At 44.9% G+C, this 20255-nt stretch overlaps 1 protein-coding gene across 2 annotated transcripts in view; it reads right to left on the bottom strand.

Annotated features, from left to right (window-relative positions):
* The window catches only part of LOC309481186 (uncharacterized protein), a 39433-nt gene extending 20328 nt beyond the window's left edge, over positions 1–19105 (bottom strand). Inside the window, exons 1-5 of one of the 2 annotated variants that reach the window (XM_082145999.1) lie at positions 18821–19105; positions 17154–17851; positions 14892–15048; positions 12192–12458; positions 704–869 (exon numbers count right to left, since the gene is read on the bottom strand). In XM_082145999.1, coding sequence (XP_082002125.1) covers positions 704–869; positions 12192–12458; positions 14892–15048; positions 17154–17851; positions 18821–18826 — 1294 coding nt within the window. In that variant the 5' untranslated portion in view covers positions 18827–19105. The remainder of the gene's footprint in view (positions 1–703; positions 870–12191; positions 12459–14891; positions 15049–17153; positions 17852–18820) is intronic. The other variant, XM_082146000.1, reaches the window with a different exon arrangement.
* Positions 19106–20255: the final 1150 nt, after the last annotated feature.

Raw genomic sequence — 20255 nt, 5'->3', positions numbered from 1 at the left:
TGTGTGTGTGTGTGTGTGTGTGTGTGTGTGTGTGTGTGTGTGTGTGTGTGTGTGTGTGTGTGTGTGTGTGTGCGTGTGTGCGTGTGTGCGCGTCGGAGCATGTTTACATACACCATCACGCTGATAACTACAAAAAAAAAGTTTAATGAAAAAAATAAAAGCGTATTATCGATTTATATGCAAAACCAATAACCCAGCAACAAGAAAAGAGTTTATAATGCTTTAAAAAATATCAGTATTGACGAGACAAGGTACGTGACAAGAGTTTGTGATAAATATGCGAGTGATGTTAAATAATGCATTAAAACCCACATAGTACTGCAAAATGTCCCGAGATGACAAAACATTTTTATAATCTCTTGGGTGAAGAAATAGTCAAGGAATAGTAATATATTTCCTCCTCCCAACTGAAACATGGCTGGAGGCGCTTAAATCTGCAGTACAGATGATTTTCACACTTTAAGAGAATTTAAAAACACAGGTTAAGGTGTTTAAGGTGTTGCTGGGCAAAATCGGGGAAAAATGGCAAAACCCTGGCTGTGTCGATCGGTTTACGCTCAAGCCATGTATGACTGTACACAGATAAAGGAAGAGAGTTGCCATGTTTACATGAGCATGTGCACTGGCGGCTTATGAATGTGTGTGTAAACGCGCTCAGAGAGAGCATCTGCTTGTGTCTGTGAAGAGAGCACATGATACGTACTGGGTTTGTAATCTAGAGCAGGAGTTGATGATGTGGTTGGCAGTTCAGGGTCTGAACACACTGACTCTTCATTCACTTCTTCTGGCTTGCTCACAGGCTCTTCCTGCGCAGGCGTCTTACTGATCTTCACCTTGAAAAGCTTTGCAAGAAATGACCGTTTCTCGCTCTGAAATGTGAAAGCATAGTTTACATAGTTAACACTGGTTACAGAGAGAAACAAACACTCAATTCAAAAAGTGATTCGAAATATGATTCCACAACATAAGTGTATTTTTCTTTTCTTTTTATTAATCATTTAAACGCATTACATTCTCTTAAAGTGACACTCAATAGTTTACTTCAACATATACTACACATACGTATTTGTGTGTTATATATACACTGTGTATATATATTTTTTATATACAAATAAATAACAAACCCACACATACAGTATATATACACAAACAATATAGATTTGTTTATTTTATTTATTTATTTGTGCGTGTGTGTGTTATATACATATATAAACTCAGCTAAAAAGAATGTCCTCTCACCATTAACTGTTTTCATTTCCAGCAAATGTTTGAACGTGTTAATATTTGTATGAACATAAAAAGATTTAACAAATGAGACAAACTAAGCTAGTTTCTTTCACAGGCAGCCAGAACTGGAATAACGAGTCCCTGAACAGAGGATCAACATGAAAAGTTGTGTTCAGTCTCTGCTTTAACTTCTACAGTTCATCTCGTCCTCATAGACTGAGCCGGATCTGCCAGACGTTCCTCCCCAGTTCATCTCGTCCTCATGGGCTGAGCCGGATCTGCCAGAGGTTCCTCCCCAGTTCATCTCGTCCTCATGGGCTGAGCCGGATCTGCCAGACGTTCCTCCCCAGTTCATCTCGTCCTCATGGGCTGAGCCGGATCTGCCAGACGTTCCTCCCCAGTTCATCTCGTCCTCATGGGCTGAGCCGGATCTGCCAGACGTTCCTCCCCAGTTCATCTCGTCCTCATGGGCTGAGCCGGATCTGCCAGACGTTCCTCCCCAGTTCATCTCGTCCTCATGGGCTGAGCCGGATCTGCCAGACGTTCCTCCCCAGTTCATCTCGTCCTCATGGGCTGAGCCGGATCTGCCAGACGTTCCTCCCCAGTTCATCTCGTCCTCATGGACTGAGCCGGATCTGCCAGACGTTCCTCCACAGATCATCTCGTCCTCATGGGCTGAGCCGGATCTGCCAGACGTTCCGCCACAGGTCATCTCGTCCTCATGGACTGAGCCGGATCTGCAAGACGTTCCTCCACAGTTCATCTCATCCTCGTGGACTGAGCCGGATCTGCCAGACGTTCCTCCCCAGTTCATCTCGTCCTCATGGACTGAATCGGATCTGCCAGACGTTCCTCCAAAGATCATCTCGTCCTCATGGACTGAGCTGGATCTGCCAGACATTCCTCCACAGTTCATCTCATCCTCGGGGACTGAGCCGGATCTGCCAGACGTTCCTCCACAGTTCATCTCATCCTCGTGGACTGAGCCGGATCTGCCAGACGTTCCTCCACAGTTCATCTCATCCTCGTGGACTGAGCCGGATCTGCCAGACGTTCCTCCCCAGTTCATCTCGTCCTCATGGACTGAATCGGATCTGCCAGACGTTCCTCCAAAGATCATCTCGTCCTCATGGACTGAGCTGGATCTGCCAGACATTCCTCCACAGTTCATCTCGTCCTCGTGGACTGAGCCGGATCTGCCAGACGTTCCTCCACAGTTCATCTCGTCCTCGTGGACTGAGCCGGATCTGCCAGACGTTCCTCCACAGTTCATCTCATCCTCGTGGACTGAGCCGGATCTGCCAGACGTTCCTCCCCAGTTCATCTCGTCCTCATGGACTGAATCGGATCTGCCAGACGTTCCTCCAAAGATCATCTCGTCCTCATGGACTGAGCTGGATCTGGCAGACATTCCTCCACAGTTCATCTCGTCCTCGTGGACTGAGCCGGATCTGCCAGACGTTCCTCCACAGTTCATCTCGTCCTCGTGGACTGAGCCGGATCTGCCAGACATTCCTCCACAGTTCATCTCGTCCTCGTGGACTGAGCCAGATCTGCCAGACGTTCCTCCACAGTTCATCTCGTCCTCGTGGACTAAGCCCGATCTGCCAGATGTTCCTCCACTCTTAACACCAAGGCACTCGCAGGTTCTCAGACACGTCTGGAGGACACATGCTAGCCTACAGCTGTTCTTCTGTCTCCCTGTAACACTGCCTCAGACTGTCTCAGACATTACAGACACTGCAGTTCATTGCTCTGTTCACGTCTGCAGTCCTCAGTCCTCCTGCGGCGGGTCTATGGCAGGTTTACCCAGCTCATCAGGAACTCTAGGCATCTTTCTCCTGATGTTTTTCAGAGTCAGTAGAAAGGTCTCTTTACTGCTAAGTTACTGTAACTGGGACTTTATCTACCACCTGTAAACTGTTAGTGTCTTAAAGTCCCCTTGTGGTGAATATCAAGCTTTTAATGTTGTTTATATGTCTATGTGGTGTTTTTAATATAAGACAAACCATGTGCAAACTCATAAGTCAACAACATTGTTGAGCATTTTCTCCTTAAAACTGCAGTGAACCAAAGACAGTCTTAAAAACAATTTGAAATCGCTGGTGTTTCTGACGTCACAAACCACCTTGTAACCAATCAGATCAACGTGTGATCGTCAACCAGTGGATCTCTGAGTTGCTGTGAGTGAGTGAGTGAGTGAGTGAGTGAGTGAGTGGAGGCACGGCTTATTTGCATATTCATAGAATCTTGAATACTAAATGAGGCAAGGGTGTAGAGTTGCATTCAAGCTATTTTAAGCCATGAAGACATTTTTTTTCCAAGGAAAAAACATTTAAGTAATTTTGGTGATCAAAAATGAGTTTTAAGGGATACAATTATTGAATACAGGGAGACTTTAAGGACTGTTCCTATGGTGCATGCGTGAATGTAGCAACAATGACAAGAAAGCACCACCAATACTGTGTCTGGAATTGCCCCATATAGTGCACCATTTCTGTCATTTGTAGTGGTGGGTTCCGAAACTACAGTGGACATTATCCAGTGTCTTTTAGCCCAGGTCAATAATGTCAAAAACTTTCTCTACAGACAGTTTTCCTAAGGAATATTGTGTTTTCCCAAGGTTTCGAAGGCTTTCAGGGCCCCATCGTTAAAAGCTCATGAAATCTGGCACGTCAGAGTCGTCGGCCATTGGGTCCTTGCAAAAGCTGTATAAATGGCATGACAGGGGTGGGAGGCTCTGTGCGAAACTCTGTACATACATCGGTCTCATTGTGTCAAACAACTTTCACACAGATATAAGCTCGGCCCAATGAGAAGTCATCCATTTTGTTGTTCATGAAAAGTGAATGCAGTCACCTTTAAATCCTCCTCCTAAGGGATTCATGTCATCAAACTTTATCAATATTATGTCAAGATTTTTTATATTGTGCACACTTTCATCATGGCGAGGCAATACATTTAAAAAAAAAAAAAGAAAAAAAAAGAGAAACAAAGCGTCACCGAGACACACACAACATGCAGACTTTTTAGTGACACTATATTGGCAAAAGTTTTAGGACGTCTGCGATTATTTTATGCGCAGCTTGTCAGTCCAGTGCGGCTGATTGGTAGTAAATGCTGCTCCATCTGAACACCAGAGGGCGCTCTCACACAGACACGCCAAATATGCCCCGCTGCAGAAGTAGATAACGCACATCATTCCAGGAAATCCCTATCACTGTAGCTGATTAAACAGAAGATTGAAACGCTTTGATTAAACTTATGACTAATAAACACACAACTGCCTTATTCTGTGTAAGAAGCCACACCATCTCACAGAAGGATGAGCTCAACTGTTGTTATGAATGGAGTTTGGAGTAAAAGCATGTTTTTAAATGTTTAAATGTTTTCAAGTGTTTTGTTGGACAAGAGGTTATTAAATGCTTCTCATGTTTGGAAAGCTGTTTGACGCTGTTGCTTTACATGGAAGGGGGAATCTCCTCAACCATAGGGTTTAATCTGGAGTTGGCCCACCCTTTGCAACTATAACAGCTTCAACTCTTCTGGGAAGACTTTCCAAAAGGTTTAAGAGTGTGTTTATGAGAATTTTTGACCATTCTTCGAGAAGCACATTTGGGAGGTCAGGCACTGATGTTGGACGAGGAGGCCTGGCTCGCAGTCTCCGCTCTAATTCTTCCCGAAGCTGTTCTATGGGGTTAAGGTCAGGACTCTGTGCAGGCCAGTCCAGTTCCTCCACACCAAACCATGGTCTGAAAACATCCCCAAAGCAAGCTATGAGATTGCAATCCTTATCGCTTAACAAGAAAACCCTTTCTCTGAGGGCGGGTTTACTCTAGAATGAGTAATGAAGATTGCTGAAAACATCTGCCCAGATAAGAAGCAAGAATTTGCATATTTTTGTCTTGCTCGCAACACTGCCGCACTGAGAACTTAAGAAATCGATATCAAAGGACAAGTGACTGAATGAAGCCGTAATTTTTTTAATTTTTCTTTGGCCTGTGACAAAAGTGCTAATATTTTAGACACTGCCCAGCTGCTCATTTATTTGAAAGGAATTGATGAGGACATGAACATCACCAAAGAACTGCTGAACCTCAAAATTCTCAAGGACTGCCTTGGGATAAATTACGTGGAATTGTTACCGATGTGGTGCCCGCAATGGGGAAAGTGGATTAGCATCATTGCTACATAAAGTCAGCAAGCATGCTGTTAAACTCTATTGCTTAATTTACCAACATGGCTTTGTGCCAAATGTCTGCAATTTGATCACATTGTGTTTCCTCTAGTGAGTCACGTCTCTGGGCGTAACCAGCGTAAACTAGTGTTTTTCATTGATGCCTCGCCACAGCCAATCATGCTGCATGCTTATTGGCTCACTGACGATGAGATTATCCCCTTAGGTATCAAAATTTGGTACCGAACGACAAGACATTTTTTGATACTCGATGGTATCGAAGCAACTCCCTTCACTTGATTGAACAAAAGGAAAAGCAATTGTGCTTTACTATTGGTGAACTGGAACCTTGAACAAAGTTTTGGTCCTACACAGTTTTGATGAGAATGAGAAGTATCTGGCCCCCCTGTGCGTCCACAGCATTGAATATGAATATGGTCTGCCAGAAGCTACAGTGCCCCAAACTACTGGTGGAGGATGAACACAGATCCTGCAGGTACACAACTGCCCCAAGCACCAGCAGAGACAGAAGAGGGACTATTCAGAGCAGCGTCTCAGAAGAGGAACCGTCTCTCCTGCCAGAAAGAGGAGTAACTTTCGTTCTTCAAGATAAACCTGCCATCTTTAGTTAAATAGAAAGCAGTTAATTTTGCCATGTGTGTAGCATTTACATTCAAATGTGTAGCCCTGCAAAACTTTGTTCTTGACTTGAGGTTGGTTTCACTTTCATTACTGCTTTTTTCCACTGTTGTTTTGCATAATTTTTTATTAAAGTGGAAATATGTTTGCATGAACAGAATTTGACTTCTAAAACAGCTGAAGACATATTTTCTGATGACTGTTGTCAATAACAATGCTGCTGTATAACAAACCGCAACTGGCGCCATCTTATGTCTATGTAGCGACTGGATTGAAAATTACTTCTCGTCTTGTTGCCAGGACGGTTGTTTAGTACATTATAATGGATTATAAAGTAACAAGTTGGATGTACATTATCCCTTACATCGTAGGACTTTTTTTTTTTTACAAACAAAACAGATAATAGAACAATCATATATTTTGTCTATATAATACAACTAGAATACAAATATTGACTCGGACTCCAGTGATAAAAAAGCTCCAGGCTCGACTCGGACTCCAGTGATAAAGACTCCAGACTCGACTCGGACTCCAGTGATAAAGACTCCAGACTCGACTCGGACTCCAGTGATAAAGACTCCAGACACAACTCGGACTCCAGTGATAAAGACTCCAGTGATAAAGACTCCAGTGATAAAGACTCCAGTGATAAAGACTCCAGTGATAAAGACTCCAGTGATAAAGACTCCAGTGATAAAGACTCCAGTGATAAAGACTCCAGTGATAAAGACTCCAGTGATAAAGACTCCAGTGATAAAGACTCCAGTGATAAAGACTCCAGTGATAAAGACTCCAGTGATAAAGACTCCAGTGATAAAGACTCCAGTGATAAAGACTCCAGTGATAAAGACTCCAGTGATAAAGACTTCAGTGATAAAGACTCCAGTGATAAAGACTCCAGTGATAAAGACTCCAGTGATAAAGATTGCAGACTCGACTCAGACTCCAGTGATAAAGACTCCAGACTTGACTCGGACTCCAGTATAAAGACTCCAGACTTGACTCGGACTCCAATATAAAGACTCCAGACTTGACTCGGACTCCAGTGATAAAGACTCCAGACTTGATTCGGACTCCAGTATAAAGACTAAAGACTCCAGACTTGACTCGGACTCCAGTATAAAGACTCCAGACTCCAGTGATAAAGACTGCAGACTCGACTCGGACTCCAGTGATAAAGACTCCAGACACAACTCGGACTCCAGTGATAAGGACTCCAGTGATAAAGACTCCAGTGATAAAGACTCCAGTGATAAAGACTCCAGTGATAAAGACTCCAGTGATAAAGACTCCAGTGATAAAGACTCCAGTGATAAAGACTCCAGTGATAAAGACTCCAGTGATAAAGACTCCAGTGATAAAGACTCCAGTGATAAAGACTCCAGTGATAAAGACTCCAGTGATAAAGACTCCAGTGATAAAGACTCCAGTGATAAAGACTCCAGTGATAAAGACTCCAGTGATAAAGACTCCAGTGATAAAGACTCCAGTGATAAAGACTCCAGTGATAAAGACTCCAGTGATAAAGACTCCAGTGATAAAGACTCCAGTGATAAAGACTCCAGTGATAAAGACTCCAGTGATAAAGACTCCAGTGATAAAGACTCCAGTGATAAAGACTCCAGTGATAAAGACTCCAGTGATAAAGACTCCAGTGATAAAGACTCCAGTGATAAAGACTCCAGTGATAAAGACTCCAGTGATAAAGACTCCAGTGATAAAGACTCCAGTGATAAAGACTTCAGTGATAAAGACTCCAGTGATAAAGACTCCAGTGATAAAGACTCCAGTGATAAAGATTGCAGACTCGACTCAGACTCCAGTGATAAAGACTCCAGACTTGACTCGGACTCCAGTATAAAGACTCCAGACTTGACTCGGACTCCAATATAAAGACTCCAGACTTGACTCGGACTCCAGTGATAAAGACTCCAGACTTGATTCGGACTCCAGTATAAAGACTAAAGACTCCAGACTTGACTCGGACTCCAGTATAAAGACTCCAGAGATAAAGGCTGCAGACTCGACTCAGACTCCAGTATAAAGACTCCAGACTTGACTCGGACTCCAATATAAAGACTCCAGACTTGACTCGGACTCCAGTGATAAAAACTCCAGACTTGATTCGGACTCCAGTATAAAGACTCCAGACTTGATTCGGACTCCAGTATAAAGACTCCAGACTTGACTCGGACTCCAGTATAAAGACTCCAGAATAAAGACTCCAGACTTGACTCGGACTCCAGTATAAAGACTCCAGACTTGACTCGGACTCCAAAACCATGAAACCAAAAACAACTTTGAAAACTTATGTCCATGTCTTAAATTTAAGGGGTGATGATTTGGGCTTGTTTTGCAGCCATAGTAACTCTTCCGAGTAACTCTGAATTACTTCAACTTTTTGTCACAGTGGTCTATATACACCCGAGGGCAAATTAAGCAAATGCAGCAGAGACCTTTGGGAGTGTTGTGCATAGACTGCAATCTATTTCTCCAGATGCTCCAAATTTGATCCTGGGTGATTTTAACAAATTTTTTGCAGAATTTTTATCAATGTGTCTTGCCCCACACGTCATAATACAACTTTTGACCTTTGTTATGGATCAATTAAAGGAGCATATAAGTCTGTTGTTCAGCCTCAAGTGGGGTCGGTGGACCATAATACTGTCCTGCTTGTCCCTGTATATAAAACTGTACATAAAACTGTTTTAAAAAGAGTACGACCACAGACTAAAGGCCTCATTATACTTCTGCGTCGGACCTACGCCGGAGCCTATACGCCGTAGGCAACGTGTTGGTTTTAATTTATACTTCTGCGTTGTTGTCCGCGTTGACGCGCACCTAGGGAGCATGTGAAACCCCGAGGGAGGGGTTCTGGCAGACCAATCACAGCGCTTGCGTCCGCGTAGAATTGACGCGTTGTTACATTTTTGGAGAGGTGCACGTCAGGGTACGCCGAAGGGTACGCGCGCTACACACAGCCTACGACGTAGCTACGCCGGCAGATCGACGCAGAAGTTTAAATAGGCCTTAAGAACATCAGCGTGTGGTCTCATACCCCTTTTCCACCAACAAGAACCGGGTGCTGGTTCAGAGCTAGAGCTATTGCCAGTTCGGAGTTGGTTCGACTGACGAGCTTACTAAGAACCGGTTTGCGTTTCCACCGGCCAGAGAGCCACAACAGAGCTATATCTTACGTCACTGCATACGTATCACGTTGCCCAGCAACGCTAGTACGGCAGCGCCAAACACAAACACACCAGACTTGTTCGAGATGCATCGGCTTCTCGCAGAACGATCAGCACATGAAATCAAAGCGATCAAAAAGCACAAGGAGTCGTATGATCTCCAAACACTCCCGCAGCTCTGATCGGTCCACGCTGCTCCGATGCATCTCGAACAAGGCATCAACAATAATAGACGTTGCGTTACTATGGATGCTCATGGGTTTGCGAAAATAAATCGGCATCCAAACACGGCGAATCCAACGCGTTCGTGCAGCTCGCCGTAACTTACATAGACGGATATTATAATCGAGCTGCTATTAGCTCGACTAGCTGCTATTTAAAAATGGCGGTCACAAGTTTCTCTTCAGTCTTGTTGGCCACGGTAACCCCGCCCCCAGCCTCTGACGCAAGCGGTTCTTTCTTGGCTCCGTTCTAGACCCTGCAATGATTTGGTGCTACTTAAGAACCAGTTTTACTGGTTCGGAGCTGGTGCTTTGGCGGTGGAAAAACAAAGAACCGATTTGAAACTAGGCTCTGGCTCCGAACCAGCACCAGTTCTGCCTTGGTGGAAAAGGGGTATGAGGAGTCTACAGCATCTTTGCAGGGATGTCTGGAGTGTACAGACAGGGATGTCTTATGACTCTTGCTCGAGTATAGATGAACTTACAGATGTCATTAGTAGTTATATATCCTTTTGTGAAGATATGCTTATCCCCTGTAAGACTGTTAAAATATTTCCAAACAATAAGCCATGGTCATAAGCCTCAAAGCACTTATGAACGAAAGATGTAGAGCAATTCATGAAGAAGTGAGGAAAGCAAAGTCAAATTACAAAATACACCTTGAGAAAGAGTTGAGTATGAACAATTTAGGGTCTGTTTGGAAGGGATGACGCTCATAACTGGATCTAAAGGGTGTGAGATCAAGAAAGGTAAATTACCTGGGTATGACTCTAGTAGTCAACTGGCAGAGGATTTAAATAGGTTTTATTTACGATTTGATGCACCTGAATTTGGTCCTGTGATAGTCTATGAAATCTAAAATGAGTTATGGTTGTGCTTAACTTTTTTGATGAATTGTCTGTATTTAAAGTTTTTAAGGGTTGTAATATGAGAAAAAGCCCTGGTCCAGATAACATTGGAGGGCATGTAATTAAGGTCTGTGCAGAGCAATTGGCCCCAGTGTTTTGTAATATCTTTCAAAGATCATTTGCCCTCCAAAGAGTTCCTAAACTTTGGGAGAAAGCCACTGTGGTGCATGTGCCGAAAACTACAATGTTGTAACATTAAATGATCTCAGGCCAATAGCATTAACAGAAACTAGTAAAAGGGGGATTGTTATATAAAAATAAGAACCTGTTAGGACCCTCTTCAGTTTGCTTATAGAACAAAGCGAGGTGTCAGAGATGCAACAGCAACTCTACTAAAAATGGTATTGCAGAACTTGAAGGGCAGTAAAACACACATTAAACTCTTATTCATTGATTTCTCATCTGCTTTTAAATTCCCCTACAACCCCAAATTTTAGCAGACAAGTTCATTACTAATTTTGGTCTTGATCTTAACTTAATGAGTGGGGTCTTAGATTTTTAACTGACTGAACTCAGTGAGTGAGAGTAAATGGTAGTCTTTCAGCCCCTCAGATAACATCCACAGGTTCTCCTCAGGGCTGTGTCTGGTCTCCCTTATTGTATATTTTATATACAAATGATTGTATAAGTAAATATAACAATAGGCATTTTTTTAAATTTGCAGACGACACAGACATACGTTATTGTGAGTCTTCTAGAAAACAATGAAATGTGCCATGGTCCAGTTGTTGATAACTTTGTAAAATGGTGTGAAGATGCCTGTTTGCAACTTAATGTATCTAAGACAAAAGACATGATTATTGACTTTAGAACACAAACACATTCTTCTCAGATCACATTTATTAAGAGCAAGAAGGTAGAATGTGTGGAAAGTTGTAAATATCTGGGGAGAATTATTGATAAAGGATTGCGTTTTGATGTGAACTTGTGTAAAAAGGCTTTGTGTAAAAAGGGACAGCAGCAGAATTTTAATTTCAGTGCATCACTACTTAATAAAATATTTCACATTATTCAATGATTAACTATTAAAAGAGGGGCTTGTCAGATGCTTTGCTTGGTCCTACAGTCCTCATTTTGCGTAGCTGGCTACAAAAGAAAAAGCAAAACAGGTGTGCTGCAAAATGCTCATTCATGTTTCTGTCTCCCTGTACTTCACACTCCTGCCCAGTGTGGACGATATCGGCAACCCAATTCACACTTTCCCCAGGCACTCGAAGAAACTCGCTCCGGATAACCAACCACAGAGCGGTTTATGAGGTCGGCTTGACAAAGCCTCCTGCTTCCTGCTAACTGACAGCTTCCTCTGTCAACTTATCAGGCGAACAGAAGACTTTCAGTTGATATGGTTTTGGGTACCAGAAAAAATACGGGTTTATTAACTGATTCTGGGTATCAGACAGACTGTGCTGACAGTTTTGGATATCATACAAAACAGAGACTGGATCCAATATTCCTGGTGTGGAAATTCATTAAAAAATTTTGGGTCAGCAGGATATTGGCACAATCAATCAGAACTTTTTACAAAATGACTTTGTCTTATTTAGAAGAATGTCAAAGGCATGAGAGCAAGTAAATGATTTCCCTTCATTCATGACAAAGTAATCACAGAAACTACTGAAGACTCTGCATCAGGTATATTACAGTGAAAGGGCTGTGCAATACATTGATACAGAAAGCCAAATGAATACATACATAAATGCTGTGCTGTCATCAAAGATTAGAGTTACGGTCGTTTGAGGACAAGAAAAACACACATTCCCTCGGTAAAACCGGCATTATGATTTGCACCACAGACCAGAGAGACGGCTGTTATGGAGGGAATAATAATTACCTTGATAGCCGGTTCCGCTGGTGGAGCAGCGGGTTTGGCCTCAGTTTTGGGTTCAGAGAGAGACTTCATGGCCACCGCTGCATGCCGTACAATACACTGATGACCGCAGTACACCGACCCCGGCAGAGCGTCGCTACTGCAGCCTGGGCCCATGCATTTAGGAGAAGCCGACTCCTCCTCCTCCTCCTCCTCCTGCTCCTCCTGCACCTTCATCTCCTTCTCCTCCAGCGGTTCCATCACCTCCTCCAGCGGCTGCTTGATCCCCACCTGACACACAACACACCGATTAGATGAAGTCATTTCACGGGATCCAGGGGACTTTTGACAGCTATAGGGCTCTTGTTAAAACTACAGGAAGAGCTTTCACATGTTTGCATTCCCAGTCGAAAGAACAGAGGGCTGGTGCTAAAAATTAAGGGCTAAGAAGGGCTGTTGAAATCTTTTACATTTGTACTATTACAGCTGCCAAGTAACGAATCATTGACGATCCATTCGTCCACTACTGGCCTAACAGCAGCTCTGCTGGACAGACTGCTCCTCCTCCTCCTACTGCTCCTCCTCCTCCTCCTACTACTGTTCCTCCTCCTCCTACTACTACTGTTCCTCCTCCTCCTCCTCCTACTGCTCCTCCTCCTCCTACTACTGTTCCTCCTCCTCCTCCTACTGTTCCTCCTCCTACTGCTCCTCCTACTACTGCTCCTCCTACTACTGCTCCTACTACTGTTCCCCCTGCTGCTCCTCCTCCTGCTGCTGTTCCTCCTCCTGCTGCACCTCCTACCTGCTACTCCTCCTCCTGCTACTCCTCCTCCTGCTACTCCTCCTGCTGCTACTCCTCCTGCTGCTACTCCTCCTGCTGCTACTCCTCCTGCTGCACCTCCTCCTGCTGCTGCTCCTCCTTCCTGCTACTCCTCCTCCTGCTACTCCTCCTCCTGCTACTCCTCCTCCTGCTACTCCTCCTCCTGCTACATAGGCCAGAGTGATGGAGCAGGAGGAGCTGGATTATATAGTCTGAGTGATGTCACAATCTGACCTATAATGCTGCCTGAATCACAATCACACACAGTTCAGAGGAGAACTGTTCTCCGACTGAGACTGGTTTCTCCCAGGGGTTTTTCTCTGTTCTGTCTCCTGATGGAGATTGTGTTCTTGCCACTGTTGCCTGCGAGTAAATGAAAAATTTTCATTTTTGAGTGAACTATCCCTTCAGCTGGCTGTGAATAGAAGCACACTTCCGTTATAAGACAGTAGCCCCGTTTACATGCACACTTTTTTGCTATTCTGATTGAGATTGTTCTGATTGACGGATTCCGGTTGACTGTTTACATGGGATGTTATCTAAACCGATCTGGTGTTTACATGTGCTGACGCTTTCAGTCGGAATAATTTTGTGACATACGTACACAGCTTGTCTGCCGCATCTGGAAGCTCATTATTTCCCACGTTTTCAATCCTGTCAAGCTGGTGTATCACTTAATCGCTATGCTTAATCGTTGCGTTAGTTGTAGGCATTGGCCGTGTTTCCACTGTCAGGCCAGTGCGAGCCATGGCTTTAAACGGGCCGTGCCAGGCTAATAGCCTCGGGCCAGTATAGCACCGTGCCCAAAATCTGCTGCGTTTCCACTGTCGGGCCAGAAGCTCCACACGCCTCTCTGGAACAACGTCACACAAACCCATCATTTCACCAACAAAATTGAAGTTTTATCATAAAACTGATCAGAAAGAAATCACTGGAAACAGCGTGTGTTCGCAAAACAAAAACACGATAAGGGCGACCGTTTGCTGGCATTTCTGTTGTTTAATTGAATATTTAAAACCCAAGAATCGATGTTTTAGAAAAAAAAGCGATCCATTGATCATAATGAATTAATTTGTGTCAAAATTGCACATTAGTCACACAGAAATAAAGTGGTTTACGTTTATGACATTTGTGAACGTCTATTTCACAAATGAAAGAGGACACTTAACTTATTCAGTCGCGTCTGTTTCTGTTTGGTATAGTTACAGGACATATTTAGCCTACATAACATTTAGAAAGAATGATAATTTCTACAAATATGCCACCAAAAATATGACCTGAGGAGCTTTAGCACTCTCTCCCAGAAGTATACAGATATATTTTCAGTCGGAGAAAAAGAGGATAGTCCGGTATAAAGAGACGAGACGTAGGCTAGCCTACTGACAGATAAAATAAAAACAGGATTATGATAACCTATGATTTGTCAGATTTTTTCAAGCGTTCATATTTACCATGTTTACTATGGTAATGGTTAGCGTGCATAGTTTTTTGCAACGGGTATAAATATTCCTACCTTATACGGTGATCAGAATCCACATCGGATCACAAACAAAGCATTATTTTAGCTGACAGAATTATCTGGCGCAAAACCAGGCATGTGCAGAAAGACGTACAATCAAAGTAATCGGATCAGCTCGTTTACATGGTGTAATCTTTCGTTTGATCGGTCCATGAAAAGGTTTATTCCACCCTCTTCAATCCGACTGAAATTTCAATCGGTTTGAGCATTTTTATTCCGATTGAGGTGTTGACATGGAGCATTTCCATCCTGATTGGACTTTTAAACTGGTTATAATGGGAATACAATGCTACATGTAAACTGGGCTACTGATGGAGACTGAAGAGTACAGGTTTGGAATGGTTTAGATACTGAAGCACACACACACACACAGAGGAGAGATTACCGGCGCATGGCTTGAGCTGATGTGGTGTGTGTCCTGTTGGTCTGAGCAGGAGGCACAGGTGAACTCTTCTCTTTTTCCCTGCAGGAGACGAGCCTCTGAGCTGCTCACACAGTCCGCATGACGCCACTCTCGGCACGAGCCACAGCAGAGCATCAACCTGACACACACACAGACGTTAGTTCGGCACGAGCCACAGCAGAGCATCAACCTGACACACACACAGACGTTAGTTCGGCACGAGCCACAGCAGAGCATCAACCTGACACACACACAGACGTTAGTTCGGCACGAGCCACAGCAGAGCATCAACCTGACACACACACACACGTCAGTTCGGCATGAGCCACAGCAGATCATCAACCTGACACACACACACACGTCAGTTCGGCATGAGCCACAGCAGAGCATCAATCTGACACACACACACACGTCAGTTCGGCACGAGCCACAGCAGATCATCAACCTGACACACACACACACACACGTTAGTTCGGCACGAGCCACAGCAGAGCATCAACCTGACACACACACACACACACACACGTTAGTTCGGCACGAGCCACAGCAGAGCATCAACCTGACACACACACACACACACACACACACGTCAGTTCGGCACGAGCCACAGCAGAGCATCAACCTGACACACACACACACGTCAGTTCGGCACGAGCCACAGCAGAGCATCAACCTGACACACACACACACACACACACGTCAGTTCGGCACGAGCCACAGCAGAGCATCAACCTGACACACACACACACGTCAGTTCGGCACGAGCCACAGCAGAGCATCAACCTGACACACACACACACGTTAGTTCGGCACGAGCCACAGCAGAGCATCAACCTGACACACACACACACACACACACACACACACACACACACACACACACACACACACACACACACACACACACACACACACACACACACACACACGTCAGTTCGGCACGAGCCACAGCAGAGCATCAACCTGACACACACACACACACACACACACACACAGCAATATCACAGTCTCAACACATGCAGGAAACAGCTTTATGAATGAAGCTAACGCATCATATATTTAAAACAACAGGTAAAAATAAAATGAATTCTGTTTGAGGAAAAGAACAAAACCTGATGCAGTCGATCTCATCTCTCTGCTCTGCTGAAGCACAGAATCATGTTTCACACAGATCTCTCATGACAGTGAGAACGGCACAAACCACATGGAGTCTGATCTTTTCAATACTGATGTGTGTCACTTCCTGTGGTCCTGACACTAAACTCTGTTTCTCTCACAGTAACGTTTGCTTTGGGTGATCTACTCACAATACAGATTGTCACCATCCACCATACATATTGTTGCATTTTTGTATTGTGATATATTTACACGATATATTGTTACACCCCCATGAATTATGAGTTTGTATTAGCTAATATTGCATCCACCTCTCAGGTTTTGCGGGAAAAAAGCTTTCATAAGCTTCCAGGAATAATGCAGTGTTCGCTTGAATACTGGCGGAGGAACACGGGTTTGGTAGACGAACCTGCTAAACGAACTCTTCCTCGAGCCTCTGCTCTCCGCTGAACCTGCCACTGTACACTATACATCATGCCATACATCATTCAAATCGTCCTTGAGAACGCAACTCTCACCGCAGGCCTTGTCATAACTTTTTTTGGGGGTTTGTTTTTTTATTCATTTCTTTGGCTTTTGAGGGTTTTACATTTTCAATTTAAATGTTCATCTTTCCTTATGGATAAAGATGTTTAATCTAATACTTTTGAACCATTATAGTTGTGTGATTATGTATAATTATTGTTTATTGACGCAGCTTGGTCAGCTGTCATGTTGTTGTAAGATGCTGTATAAATAGAAATGACCTTGACCTTCTCGACAGTTTTCTTGGATCCTGGACGGCAGAAGTCTTCAAATGTTTTCTTGAGAATAAAATTAGAGCAATATTCTCAAATCAACTTCTTTTTTTTTCTTTTTTGTATTAGGCTACACATCTTAAAAATAAAATATTAAATCTGGAAAAGAGCAGTGAACATCTGACCTAACATGTTAACATAGCTTTGAACTTTTTTTATCAAACAATGTATTACACAGCTCTCCGGAATACTGGACTCTGATTGGTCAGTCCCGGCATCCGGGTAACTAAAACCGCTTCTCACACACCACACACTCGTAGAACACGCAACTGGTGCCGTCTAGAGTCACTGTCGTGTTGCAGCAGAATGAAAGAACAGAGTCAGAGCTCACCTGTCACCGAGTCTCTGCTGACACACAGCGTCCTGATCCGTGCTCTCGCTGCGGGATTCGGGGATCTGATCCTCTCCTCCAGCCTGTTCCTCAGAGTCCGCCTCCGCTCTCTCAGCAGGGCCTGGAGAACACACCTGTACTCCTTCTGGAGAACACACCTGTCCCCCTCCTGAATCCCCATCTGAAGAGCACACCAGTCCCCCTCCTGTAGAGCACACATCTGTCCCGCTCCCATCCTCCTGTCCCATCAGGATTGGCGTCCCTACACCCACATCTCCCCCATCCCCCTGCATCCTCCGGGCCACGGCCCGCTTGCGGATCTCCTGCAGATTGAGATCATCGCTGTCTTCGGCTCGATCGGACGAGACTCCTGCGCTGACGCGCTCCTCGTCCGGCTTCAGCTCCGCCGGGACGCCCCTCAGCCCTTCCTCATCCTCCTCTTCATCAGCTGTGTGTGTGAGCGCTCGTCCTCGCCCCCCGCGGCCCCGTTTACAGGCGAGAGCGCTCCCGGCAGCCTCAGCCGCGCGTTTGCCCCTCCCGCGCCCCCTGACCCGCCCCCGCCCCCTGGCTCGACCCCGGGGCCGCGGGGCGGGGGGGCTGCTGTCCGACGAGCCCACGGCCTCCAGGAACTCGCGGCGGGCGATGGTGCTCCGCCGGAAACCCCAGGTCTTGGCCTCAGCGCTGGAGCCGTCCTCCATCTGACACACAGCAGAACACACACACACATCAGTATCATGTGATCATCTCACCACCACACACCAAAGCTGCAGCTCTGCTCTGCTCTCTCATTGGTCAGAGTTCAACTGCGTATGTTCCTCCTAGCATCGCATCTGTAGCCGTCGTTACACACAGACTTCAGTTACACTAATGTTTATAAGCCTTCATTCCCGACAGAGAGAGAGACACACAAGGTGTTTTTTCTTCTTTATATAAATGTATTCATGCATTTGTTTACTGATTGATTGATTGATTGACGATTGATTTTTTTGTTTTGTTCATGGCTTATGTAATGGCCAATGCTTTGGCAATACTGTACAAGTCATGCCAATAAAGCTCATTTGAATTTGAGAGAGAGACAGTGAGAGTGAGTGAGAGAGAGAGAGAGAGAGAGAGAGAGAGAGAGAGTGAGAGAGAGAGAGAGAGAGAGAGAGAGAGAGAGAGAGAGAGTGTGAGAGAGAGAGAGAGAGAGAGAGAGAGAGAGAGAGAGAGAGAGAGAGAGAGAGAGAGAGAGAGTGAGAGAGAGAGAGAGTGAGTGAGAGAGAGAGAGAGAGAGAGAGTGAGAGTGAGAGAGAGAGAGAGAGAGAGTGAGAGTGAGAGAGAGAGAGAGAGAGAGAGAGAGAGAGAGAGAGAGAGAGAGAGAGAGAGAGAGAGAGGAGGGTTCATCAGCATGTTGTAATTCTCCTGTTTGTGAGACGAAGAGGCTCTAGTAACCGCTGAGGTCAAAAGCACCTCGTTCAGGACCGAGTGTTCCGTTGTGGATCATATAAGCCTAAACGAGCCCGGAGACACACACACACACACACACACACACACACATGCTCTCATGCTGGAACACTAACACTGGGTCTTGCAAGACACCGGTAGACGCATTTCACATTCATCTAATAAAACAAAAACATAGTATCACGAACTGCGGTCAAACTCAGAAATGACCGGATCAAACTCACTTTCATTTAGACAATTAAACCCCGTCATTAACCTTCCGGATGATGTGAGCCGGAGTCAGACAGCAGAGAGAGCAACACTGAAGTCTATCACTGATATTAAAGCGTTGATCTGTGAACACATGAAAGATGATGAACTCACGCTTCACCGCAGACTCACTCCGCACTGTCCGCGTTCACATGCACACTTCGGTCTGAACTAAACTTATGAATGATTAGTAATGTAAACTGCACTCAAACAAATAAACACGCAGTGTTCTTCCATTTTGTCCGTGAGAGGGGCGTGACGCAGCGCATGACGAGGAGAGACGCCACGCGACGCGACGCCGGAAACCAACAGCGACGCCGGCGGGCCGGAGGAGGAACAGCAGAGGCGCAATCGCATCTCGAGCAGGGGGGTAATGTTTCTGAAAACACTGAAGCTTCCCTGGGCGCCGCCATTGATTAGCAGACCATCACCTGCTGTTAGCATTCCATTGACTCCCGTTCATTTTGGCGTCACTTTGACAGCGAATAACTTCACATCTGAGGCGTTTAAAGACTCCATTTGTCCATTATTTATTTCTAAAGAAACACGAAAATGTATAAAAGGCCCCATTACCTTGTATCTTACGTTATGGCCCCGTAGAAGCAGTTTTTGTAAAAAATAGGCTAATGATTGTGTCATAACCACGCGACTCTCTGTCGCACAGTAGAGAGATTACCGTGTGGACCATAGACAGTAAAAGAAATGGACACAGCGACCCCATTGGATTCAACGGAGAAAAGTGAAGTCAATTAGAAGCTCTCACTTCCTGATGGCTGAGATACTGCGCAGACTCAAACTGAGCTTGATGACGTAGATGTGACGTGAGCAACCCGTCTGTCTTCTAGTGGCTGTGCCAAGAGAAATCTGAATCCTTCCCTTCTGAAACTTGCAGAGACGGAGAGTGTGAGTAGGAGGTGTCCATGAGCTAGGAGCAGGAGAAACTTTTGCTAAGTATTCTGATTAATTATTTTGTAATTTTGCCTCCACGTCCCCCCGATTGCGCGCAAGCTTCTCCTCCTGTCCATACGGTAATCTCTCTACTGTGCGACAGAGAGTCGCGTGGTTATGACGCAATCGTTAGCCTATTTTTACAAAAACTGCTTCTACGGGGCCATAACGTAAGATACAAGGTAATGGAGCCTTTTATACATTTTCGTGTTTCTTAAGAAATAAATAATGGACAAATGGAGTCTTTAAACGCCTCAGATGTAAAGTTATTCACTGTCAAAGTGGCGCCAAAATGAATGGGAGTCAATGGGATGCTAACAGCAGGTGGGGGTCCGCTAGCCAATGGCGGCGCCCGGGGGTACTTCAAAATAATATAAAACCCTGCCCCCCTGGTATGGACAGGAGGAGAAGCTCACGGGCAATCGGGGGGACGTGGAGGCAAAATGACAAAATAATTCATCA

Source organism: Leuciscus leuciscus, assembly GCF_965113295.1.
Source record: "Leuciscus leuciscus genome assembly, chromosome: 18".
Taxonomy (NCBI): domain Eukaryota; kingdom Metazoa; phylum Chordata; class Actinopteri; order Cypriniformes; family Leuciscidae; genus Leuciscus; species Leuciscus leuciscus.
This window is presented reverse-complemented; position numbering and strand designations above follow the sequence as displayed.